Source organism: Hipposideros armiger, unplaced genomic scaffold, assembly GCF_001890085.2.
Source record: "Hipposideros armiger isolate ML-2016 unplaced genomic scaffold, ASM189008v1 scaffold_112, whole genome shotgun sequence".
Taxonomy (NCBI): Eukaryota; Metazoa; Chordata; class Mammalia; order Chiroptera; family Hipposideridae; genus Hipposideros; species Hipposideros armiger.
Window position 1 is genome coordinate 1,903,515 of NW_017731462.1, and position 12,002 is coordinate 1,915,516.

The 12,002-nt window shown below is 37.6% G+C and overlaps 1 protein-coding gene across 2 annotated transcripts in view; it reads left to right on the plus strand.

Annotated features, from left to right (window-relative positions):
• UNC5C (unc-5 netrin receptor C) overlaps window positions 1–12,002 on the plus strand; it is a 395,582-nt gene that overhangs the window by 329,842 nt on the left and 53,738 nt on the right. The window contains exons 8-10 of one of the 2 annotated variants that reach the window (XM_019647543.1): window positions 6,030–6,086; window positions 8,656–8,847; window positions 9,557–9,901. In XM_019647543.1, the coding sequence (XP_019503088.1) occupies window positions 6,030–6,086; window positions 8,656–8,847; window positions 9,557–9,901 (594 nt within the window). The remainder of the gene's footprint in view (window positions 1–6,029; window positions 6,087–8,655; window positions 8,848–9,556; window positions 9,902–12,002) is intronic. The other variant, XM_019647544.1, reaches the window with a different exon arrangement.

Consider the following 12,002-nt stretch of genomic DNA (forward strand, 5'->3'; position numbering starts at 1 on the left):
GTTAGACATGGCCAAGCTGAGGCAAAATTGACCTGAGTTCGATATAATAAAACTCAGGAAGTACAAAAACTAACCTTACACACCGAACTTTTGACAATCCCCTAAAAATAACTGTCTTACAAAGGAAGAAATTGAGGCATAAAACTGAAAGAGCCCATGTTTATTGCTTTAAAATGTGATTTTCTTCTTATGGGTAGTGTCCTTCCAAATATTGATGTTTATTCCTTCTTTCCTGTTGGTATCATTTGAGAAAAACGATGTTTCTTTTTTAAATATTTATTTATTGTAAGGATTTATGACAAATGCAGTGTGATGATCATACATTAACAACAGCATTTTTCTAGCATGGCTCTCGTGTTACATTAGAGTAGAAATCCCCATGTTTGGTGCACCGCTTCACTTGCCCAATATGTAAAAGAAAAGATACTGTTTGGAAGTGGTTTCATTTAAGGGCAAAACTCTGTTACTTTAGCTTTTGCGTGCATATCAATGATAATGTTTCAAATAGAGAGGTATTTTATAATCCAAATAATTAGCATTACCTCATTCAGTCACTAAATGGCAAAGTATGCCATGAATATATCAAGCCCTTTTCTATGTTTTCCTTGTCTCTCCTCATTGAAATCTACTAATTCATGTCCAGACAATAATTACAAAGATTGTTGGGGCTTTAGCTCAAAAACTGGGATCTGACCCCATCATGGCTGTTTCACCAGCTTTGCCATGTTAGATAAGTCCTTTTACCATTCTCTGCTCCTGCTCTTTACTCTGCAGATACAAAAAGGTTCGAGTAGGAAATTCTAATCACTGGTCTATTTTCGCTCCACCATTCGCAGGGTTGCAAGTTAGGAGGGCATAGACTGGTTTTGAGGAATTTTACGCTGGCCAATGATGCTCAGAAATTCTGACATTTCTCATATCGACACATTTGCTTGATAATTTTTTCCTATTAAAATATTATCTATGGCATAGAAGCAGCTTGTATTATCTTTTTAAAAAATAATCATGAAAGTGTGATCATTTTTGGCTATTATCTATCATCTATAAGGCAGGAAAATATTTTTTTTAAAGACTAGAAAAATCAAAGTGGTTGTTGTTTATTTGAGGAAATGAAGATTCACACTGGGTTCCTGGCATTGTTCCTGAGATTTCCTACCAAGAAGGCATATTACTGCGCAATTATGAGCCATGTATTTAGGGATGACGTGTTGTTACTTATTTCAGTATAAAACCAAGGAAAGCTCTCTTTCCTTTTTAAGATACTTGGGCATGGGCTTCATTTTTTTTATAACAATTGAACATTAGCTGAAAAATATGGGCAACTCCACTGCGAGTATAAAGGATGACCTTGTGAAAATTAGAAAAAGTTATTCTTTCCCAAGTCACTGTACCACCATCAGACAGAAAATTGTTATATTAACAGTCCAAAACTACAGTCAACACCAATGTGAATGGGGCGACCCAGGGCTGGACAATGCAAAGCTTTCATATCATCAGCTTTACTGATAAGAGATATAGACACCAGATTTTAATCTCAACATTTTTAGTAACTTTAAAATATCGCTTCTTGCCTTTGGAACTTAGTTTCCTCATCTGAAAATGGTTGGACTAGATAACCTGTTAAAATGATGTTTTAAGCAATCATGAGATGGCTTTGTGACAAAAGGAGCCTTCCACTAATTATTTAAGACAGCCTACTCTTGCTCTGATTTTCAAACTGTTAACATCTTTACTTAAAGTTTCTCTCCACAAAGTTCCTCCAATCCCTATTCTCCCAGGTCAGCAAAATCTCCCCATTGAAAAATACATGTTCTTTGACATTACCATAAAAATGAATGAATGAATCAATCAATCAATGACAGAAGTCAGGGTGTGAGACATTTCCTGCAGCAGAAGCACTGCTCTGGGTTGGCTTCCTCTGATTGCAGATGCTGAGACATGTTCTGCACCATTCCTGGATCCCAGTGCCCAATGCTTCTTCCATCAGACCAAGAGAGGTAATTTTGAAAGTTATCAATGGAACCGCGTTTGTTCCAGACAGTTCTTCCATGGCAAGATGGTTCTTCCCATGGCAGGACATTTAGTAACCTTGGCCTTCACTCAATAAATGCCACCAACAACCCCCTAATCATTATGACAACCAAAGAACACCTCCCCTACCCCATTTGCAAATACCCCCCTTTCGAAGTGACACCAGTTCTGGTTGAGAAACCAGTTTAGCATCAAGTTGCATTCTTGTGCTGGAAATTTGCTTCTGAAACATGCCACTATACCTTTGCCAGAAGATACAAAAGACAGGAATAAACCTCTTAAAATGGAGAGGGTGAAAGAATATACAGTACTTAGAAGAGTGCATTGCTCATGGTGTCTAAGGAAAACTGGGCTCCTTGTCTCTATAATACCTAGGGAACCTGAATTTCAAACAAATTTCCTAAGGTCCTACATTAAATGACAGGTGGCATCAACTCTGCAAATAAAATCCCTTAAGAACTCAGCATCTTAGTGTAGTTATCCTGTGCATCACAATGATATTGATAGAGATGTCATTTATTGACTGCTTGCAATGTACCAACACCTTACAAATCTCATTTATCCTTTCCACAACTATATGGACGTGATTATTCCTATCCCCTTACATAGAAAACTAGTTCTTAGAAAAGTGTAATAGTTTGACTAAGCTCTCATGGTTAAGGACGGGCAGAGCTAGGATTCAAACTGAAGTCCACGTGACTAAAAAACTCAATTTCACTGCTTTGGCCGATCGCTGTGGTGCTTTTTCAATCAGCTTTATTTTCAAGTAGTAGGAAAGTTAACTGAAATCCCTAACTTATGTACCAGGCTATTGATAGTGACACTGAAAACAATTATTTTGCACCATGTTCTGCCAGAGATGTTGTTTTTCATGATTGCTAGGACAACTCTCAGCAGGGTCACCTCATTAGCTGAAGAAGGTGTCCTCTGTGGTTCTGTGAGAGAGGGATCAGATGGAGAAGTGTAAAAACAAACTCTAGGAAGTGATTCTGTGTTCCCTTCATTTAGGGTATGGAACAGTAATCCCCTTCTTTTCTGATTCCCAGCATCCTAAGTGATCTTTTAGTTCTGTCATTCCAGAAGTGTTTTGAAAAGGATGGAAAAAGTTTTACCGAGTTACCTTCTCAAACTCTTTATCAGTGTTCCTGTAACAGAGTAAATGAGGATGTCGAACCACTGGTGAGGATATTGAATACTGGTCTGTTTTAAATTTTCCCATGTAGGAAAATAACAGTGGTTAGGTTGGTCCTATTTGGCTAGGAGGAATAACTATTAGTGAGACTTTTTATCTTATTTTATTTTATCTTCAAACAACCTCAAATGCAAATGCTTCATAAAATATATTGATACACCTACTGATAGACATCTCCCAAACTGTGTGTTGTAGAAACCACCCATAAAATGCTGTCGCTTTGCTGTCCATTATCTATAGAGAAACCAAAGGGATCTTTTCAGAATTACATTTGATCACAGGATTTGCATTTCATTTAGAATAAAATCCAAATGCCTCACCATGGACCACCAGGCGTGATCAGGCTGCTGCCCTCCCCTCTGAGCATCCCTTTTTCCATTGACTCACTGCCCTCTAACCAACGCTGTTTTTATGTTGGGACTCTTGCCTTTACTATCCATCTTCATGGAACATTGTTCACTCCTGATTCTTCCTCATTATTCAATCTTCAGCTCAGATTTCGTTTCAACAGAAAATTGTTCCCTGATTCCCTAAGTTGGCCATCCCTTTATCTCCAATCATATTACATTCTTTTGTTTTATTTTTTTGAAAGGACACTTTCAGCATTTGAAATGATCTTATTTGTTATTTTGTTTACTTGTTTATGTTCTGTTAAACTAGAATTAAAACAAGGACTTTTCTCATCTCCTTTGTCATTGTACCCCTACGACTAGTATAGAATTCAGCATATAATAGGGTTCAAGAGTGTTTGTAAAATAATGAATAAATGAATAAATGGGTGGATTTCAATTCTGTGTGTGGAATGAAATGTAGTCCTCAGATAAGTACCGTAAGGCACAAAAATATTTGAGTCGTCTAGATCTATGTAGATATGGGAAAGTTGAGATTGAAACCAAATTATACAATTTTTAGTTTTAGTATTTCTTGGTCTGCCTGTGAAGAACAGGTATTCTGTCGGGAATTACAATAAAAGTCAGGGAAACCCCAGAGCTGCTTCCCAGGGAGAAATGTCGGACCACGTTCTGTCCCTCTGGAGACAGGCCTCTCTCCCCCTTTATGAGCCACAGGTCTTCTGTGTGCTTCAGCAGGCCCTCGCTGATTTCATCAAAAATTTTCATGATGAACATCACACCCTCCCCAAATATACTATTTTACGTTAACTTCTGGGCCCTCTCACTTGCAAAAAAATAAATCTTTTTATCATCATCCCTACCCAAATGACAGTATCAGTGATCTGGTCTCCTCTCCTAGCAGTGAACTTGCATTGTCTTCAGTCTTCGGGTTTCAAAAATAAATAACCTTTTCTCTAGTGCCTGTGTCTGTCCCAGGTGTCCTTTTATTGAGTTCACGGAATACAAATGGTAAAAGGTTATTACCAGAGAGAAGTGTTTAAAAATGAAAATCAAACCTGATAATGGATTCAGACCACTGGAATAAGGAATATAATATTTATAAAACTGAGTTGGAGGTTGCAATCATTGCGCTAAAATAAAGCATTAAAGATTAATTCAGAGCAAACCTGTCTGTGCTGCAGCAAACCTCTTTTTCATTAAGGCAGGACTGCATGTTTCTCTGGAATTAGTTCCCCCAAATAGGTAAATAGCTTGTAAGAACTGAGTGTTCTGCAAACTACAAAAAACCTACCTGAGGCACGATTTAGAGTTGCCTTTAATCTTAAAGCATTCCACACCTTTAATTTGAAACCAATTAATTGTGATTCTTGCAGATTCTCTACATTTTTGCCCTTGAGTATCGCTAAGAAAGTTTAATTCACATGCTTCTTATTCATCGTCATTTGATTAATCCAAATGGTGCTGGATCATTTGATTAACTCCTATGTTGCTGCATATTAAATATTAGGAAACAGCATGTGCCAGTTATAAGTTACACTTCTAAAATATCCATAGATATTTTTATTTCAAAAAGTTTGTGTTCCATATTTTTAAAATGGTTTCTCCCAATTATTCCTATTGTTACTTTCAGTGTCCTACCTTGGAATAAACTAAAACGAAAGAAAAAATTGCTAGTGTTATTTCTGCATTTACTGTTGAGATGAGGTTTTTATTTTGCCCAATTTACACCATTCCTATAGAGACCTAAAATAAATAACCTTATAACCTCTAGGCCCTATTGATTTTTGAGTGATTTCAAATAAAAAGCATCCAGTTTCCATTGCATTGACAAACTGCCCAGTCCCTGGGTAAAACCTATTGGATTCCTATTAAATGGAGGGGGCAGGAAACAACAAAAAATCCAAAAAGTGGATTTGAGATGGAGTGGGGAGAGGTAGTCTTGGCTCAGGGCAGTAAATGGGTATTTAACCTTTGACCAATGATGACAGGTCTTCTTTCGTTCTATTAGGCCAAGAGCAAGCTGTTATGATTAAATAAAAAAGAAAAAAAAACTGTTTAGAGCCTTACTGAATATGTCCTGGGAATTAAAGCATATGGCAGGGATAAGGAAAAAAAGATTTTCCTTATGCTAATGACCCTTGATGTCTGAAATAAATTAGATCCATTAGAGTTTATGCTCAATAAAAGGAAGACTTTAAGCACTCCAAAGTTAGTGACTCGAGACCAGTTTTTGCTCTGAAATTCAATCTGCCTGCTTATTAATTCTCCCTGAGACTCCAGAGCAGACAAGAGATGCAAAATCACAATTCTGCACTGAACCAGAATTTTAAAGGAACACAGGATTCTATTCCTTTTCTTTTAATTAACCATTTTTTTCATGCTTCTCGTTTTGTTTCTCTCATTAATTTGATTTTGTTCCTATTTTTGTTTCATTTTTTTTGTTTCTTTTCAAGGTTTCATTTATCCTATTTCAACCGAACAGAGAACCCAGAATGAATATGGATTTTCTTGTAAGTTTGATGTTTGGTTTTTATGTTGCTGAATAATCATTTAACGTCATTGCCCCCAGTTCAGGTTTACCTTTCTTTAGATCACAGATGTGCACATACGAAATAGGTGCCTAATATATTCTAACATGAAAAACAAATTAGATTTTCACCGCTGAAGAGAAGAAAGGGTCATTTCAAGTCTCTGCCAGCTTTAAAATCTATCAGCATACTATTCAAAGCTTGAGTCCCAGTAGCTGACAAAACATACCATGAAATATGTGGATATAAATAAAGGGCAGGGTTCAAATGCTAAAACATAAAGCGTTGAGAAAATGCAAATCTATTGAGTTGGAAATCATGAATGTTGAATAAGTCATTCCAGCCTGGTAAAGGAAAATATGAAGGGTTTCAATATAAAATTCTGACCAGAGTTCCAAATGCTACTGTTGGGCCTCAGACAAAACCCAGCAGCAAAGTGAAGTTAGCACTTTGAAAGCAGGTATAACCCAACCAAGACTGTTTGGGATGTCACTGGTTCTCTGAATGATCTGTCGATGTTGACTTGATTGATGGAAAAGCAGATATTCTGGAAACGGTGGGAAAGACAGTAGTTTAAAAAGAAAAAAAGAAAGAAAAAAACCTTTCACATACAGTACATGTAAACACAAAATGCTAAAAGACATGGAGTGATTTCCAACAGAGAATTCCTGTACTGTCAGTGTATCAGAGATACCATGGCATAAGCATACGGGTGATCCCGTGAGCCATGGACAATCTAAATGATGAGTCCTTTCACAATATAAACTTCACGGCTCTGAGTCTTAGGAGACAGTAGTGGTTCCTCAACAATTAGGAGTTCATGGGACCTACAAATCAGAATTATCTCCCCCAAAATGCACATGTATATAAAATGGAGCATAAAAACACTGCTGCTGACCACATGAAGTACCCATTTAATCATCTTTTACTGGGTGAGCACTTTCAGTTCACTTTATTGAACATTTTTGTGGGTCACAGAAAACTAAAAACAGAGATGATGAATAGGGGATTCAGGAAAGGTTTGTCTTTATTTGTTTTGTGATTATCATCTTCTATCACCTTTTGCAGTTGGCTCAGTGCATATTCTATGCCACCAAGGCAACAAGCAACATTTATAGAAATTTTCTTCTTGCTCTACCCAGGAACAGACCTCGCAACTGGCCACACACTGTGTCAGTCAAATGCTTGATTGCCTTCAGGGGTAACCTGACCTTTCTGATCACTGAACCAGGCCTTTATCTTACTCAGCACACTGTAGAGCTGTATTTTATTCCGGTAATGAGTAGCTCAGATGTGACTCTCTGACAAGAGACCGTGAGAAGCTCAGCGTTCTCATAGGTAATACCGAGTCCATATCAAAAACCTGGCGTTACCGGCGTTAACCTCTGCTCCTCAGACCTGAGTCTTCTGAAAGCACACCTTTCAGTTCCAACATGTTTGCTCCTAATATTTGTTTTGCTTAGTTCCACCATTCCCACCCACCCCTTCATTGATTTAGGGGAAAATGAGAAGGTTGCTCCCTTTCTTTATGGAAAGTAATTTTATGACTTGGAATGATACTTAGGAAAATATTCTAGTTCGATAAACATACAGATTCAGAACAAGCCAGGTATTTCTTTCTTTTTTTTTTTTATTGTTAGTTTCAGGTGTACAGAACAATGCAATAGTTACCCTTTTCACCCTCACAAAGTAACAACCCCCCTTCCCCCATCCACTGCGCTCCCACCCCCGATATCATGCTTATCTATTACAATTCCATTGAATCCGTTCCCGCACTCTACTCCATGTCCCGAGGTTATATGTATATATAATTATAGTTGACATACAGTATTATTCAACATCAGTTTCAGAAATACAATGCGGTGGTCAGGCCTCTACATCAGGGAAGCAAGAAGTTACAATGGGGTAAGGATAGCCTATTTAATAAATGGTGTTGGGAAAATTGGACTGACACATGCAAAAAAATGAAACTGGACCACCTCCTTACGCCACTTACAAGAACAAATTCAAAATGGATTAAAGACTTAAATATAAGACCTGAGACCATAAAACTCATAGAAGAAAGTATAGGGTCTAAATTTGCAGACATCACCCGGAGCAATATTTTTACTGATACATCCCCGCGGGCTACGGAAGTACAAGCCAGGTATTTCTAACAGAGTGTTTGTTTATGTTTTAAAGAACTATCGGTGAATTCAAAGCCAGCTTCCAAACTTTCCACCTGAAATTAGTAATAAACCTTTGGCTCATGTGGGTCAAGGATGGTTTTAGCTCCAGTTTCTTTTTGATGCCATGTAATAAATGGTCTGTTATGCTGCCAAATTTGAGACAGATGAGTGGGTGGATAAATGCAGAGTGAGAAAGGAAAAGAAATCAGAGATAATTTTTCACCAAAAGACCAAAGTTGTTTTCTATAACTTTTGAAATAGATTTGAAATTAGCCTATACAAAAAGCAATACATGTATGAAAAAAATCATAGCAATGCATATGGGTACTGTGGGAAATGTCTCTAACCCATCCATCCAATGTTTCCATCTCCCACATGTCCAGCTGCTCCTGACTCAGATGACGTCGCCCTGTATGTTGGCATTGTGATAGCCGTGATCGTTTGCCTGGCCATTTCTGTCACTGTGGCCCTGTTTGTGTATCGGAAGAACCATCGTGACTTTGAGTCTGATATCATTGACTCTTCGGCACTCAATGGAGGCTTTCAGCCTGTGAACATCAAGGCAGCAAGGCAAGGTCAGTTGACATTGCACTTCACCCCTGCGACTTACACATGTAAGCAGCCTCCCTGTGTGGCTTTGAAATCAGTGAAATCAACCCGTTCAGCTAGAATGTAGGCTCCATGAGTTCAGGAACATTGGTCTATTTTAATTGGTCTATTTTAATGATGACTGTATTACCTTCATTCACATAACAAATGAGAAGTGACAAGGTACATGATTTTTTTTTCTTTCTCTAACAGGTTTCTCTGTTATACTTTTTAACTTTTATTTGAAAAGAGTACATGAGTTGGTTGACAGATTTCTTGAGTCTCCTTTTTTTCCCCTTTGACAAGTCATCTTCAATGTATTGTTATAAATACAGTACTCTATAGATAAGTCCAAATCCAGTATAGAGAAGGGAAACTATTACCTATGGCTACTTAGTGGAGAGCACTGTCTATGCATCTAATCTGTTGAAATTGGTAAATACATTAGGAGCAATGAGTAGACTTCAAGGCAAAATATGGAATGAACTTGTCTATTTATTTGTAGCCAATAATGAAATGGATCCTAGTTATCTAACTGCCCAGGTGACAGCAGAACCTTAGAGTCTATTCATCTCTAATGTTTGCTGAGTTGCTTTCCTTTGACTCAGAAAGGTACGGGGCGGGGGGGGGGGTCTGACTGATGTAAGTTGCCTGAGTGGACAATGCTAGTGAACTTCCCTTCTCTTTTTGACTCAGATCTCCTGGCAGTCCCCCCAGACCTCACGTCAGCAGCAGCCATGTACAGAGGACCTGTCTATGCCTTGCATGATGTATCAGACAAAATCCCAATGACCAACTCTCCAATTCTGGACCCCCTGCCTAACCTGAAAATCAAAGTGTACAACACCTCAGGTGCTGTCACCCCCCAGGATGACCTCTCTGAATTTGCATCAAAGCTGTCCCCTCAGATGACCCAGTCCTTGTTGGAGAATGAGGCCCTCAACCTGAAGAATCAGAGTCTAGCGAGGCAGACGGACCCATCCTGTACTGCGTTTGGCACCTTCAACTCTCTCGGGGGTCACCTTATTGTTCCCAATTCAGGTAATTCCTAAAAGTTTAAATTGCAATGATAGAGCTTGAAAATATACTTCTATACCCAAATTTTTATTTGTTTTCATTAGGCTTGAAAAGTTAAATATAGCCTATCTAATCCAAATCTACTTTCAATGTAAACCAACATCACTTCAGGCAAAATCAGCAAAGCCATTTATCTTCCTCCAGCCAACTCTGAAAACACTTCCTCTATGAATATTATACTCCCAACTTTCTGCCAAGGTGTCATGTAGCACTGTCCTTGACCTTCTTTTTCACAGAGCTTCAGAAGGCAACATCAAGCCAGAAGCTCTCACTGTTATCATCTCACTTTGAAAGGACAAATTAATTAGAAAACGTATCAGTCGGTTCAGTTCCAATTCATTACAGGAAGCAGTACATTAGAACACTAATTTTTAGATGATCAGAGGACGTCATAATAGACATTGAATCTTCATTTATTAACCCTTTATTACACAGTCTTCAACCTCAAGGTATTTATAAAGTACACTCTCCCACTTCTGATATATCTCTCTAGAATCATAGCTTTATCACGTGTCCTTTTGTATTCTTATTTTTTTTCAGCTTGTTATTTAGTTATCTGATTATATATAATAAGCCTCATAAAAGTCTTGAATGGTGAATGTAAGTTAATGACTGATAGTGTTTGATTAAAATTTGGTAGTCATTAATCAATAGGAGTAATGGGTTTGGGACTATGGGTCTTAAGAGGGTTAATGGATTCCTCTATGAATCTACCTTAGTTTTTTTGGACAAGACTAAGTGTCTTGCAAAAACAACAATAAGACACAATTTGATGGACCTAAAGCCTTCACGTAGCATAAGAAAAGAATATAATGTATTCTTTTGTAAAATAATTCTTTTGTAAAAGCCATACAGCCAATTGATATACTACTAATTGGTCTTGGGTCTGAATATGAACTTGTCTTTGATCCCTTCTCTTATTCAGTCCCCAATTTCAGTACCTTGAAAATTTTTGCCCCATATTTTTACAAGTCTATTTTAATAAATTGAAATAGTGGAATATTATTTTTCCTTTTTTCTGCATATTTTACATAGTTGAGATCATACATTATATAAAACAGTTTTTCACCTTTTTCTTATTAATTCTCATGCTATTGTGTACTCTTTAAAATCATTATTTTAAATATATTTCAATAGTATATCAAGTGAATAGATCAAAATAAATTCTATTGATATTGTTTAAACATTATATTATTCTTAAGACAGTTTTTGTTTTGTTTTGTTTTGTTTTGTAGAGGGCAGTGTCACTGGCCCTCACATGTGGGATCCGAAGCGGGGCCCTCTGGCGTCCCAAGCCAGTTCCTAACGATCACGCCACTCAGCCGGCCCTTAACACAGTTTTTTTAAAGGATATTCACTAGAGTCTACCTTTCCTTCCCATTTCTACACCTGTCACTTTTTCATATATGAATTATTATAAAGGCTTCTCAAGTGGAAAGGAGGGAGCCAGTATGTATTAAATACTTCCTATGTACTAAGCTATGGTGATTTACATACATTATTTTACTTAATAGAGTAACAATTGTTACCTAATATGTATCAGGCTTTATTCTTATTACTTTACATCTATAATTCCACTTCATCCTCATAACAAACATAAAGGTACATTTTATTGTTCCCATTGGAAACAAGAAAAAGACCGAGACCTGGTAGACTCATGTGTGGTGTTCCTGCTCCCGCTCTGTGCCTCCACGAACCATTCTCTACGCTAATGTGGCTTTCTACTTCCCACAGCCCCACAGCTCTCACGCTGCTTTCCTTCTCAAGAAGGCCATGACTCAGCATTTTCAGTTCTACAAAAGCCTTTGAATAACTAGCCCTCCTTAACTCTCCATTCTTTATTCTTGAGACTTTCCAGTGTGGTCAGGAAAGTTTTCTTACTGCCTTGCACTCGTTTGGCATATTCCATTTCCTTGCTAATTAAATTATACGAAGACAACACTATCTTTTACATGCTGGCATTCACAACAGTGCCACCCACTGTACACCCAAGGACGCTCCATAAAGTTTTATTGAGTTGAAATAAACCGCATTTATTAAAGAAAATCATGGAGCTCAGTATCTT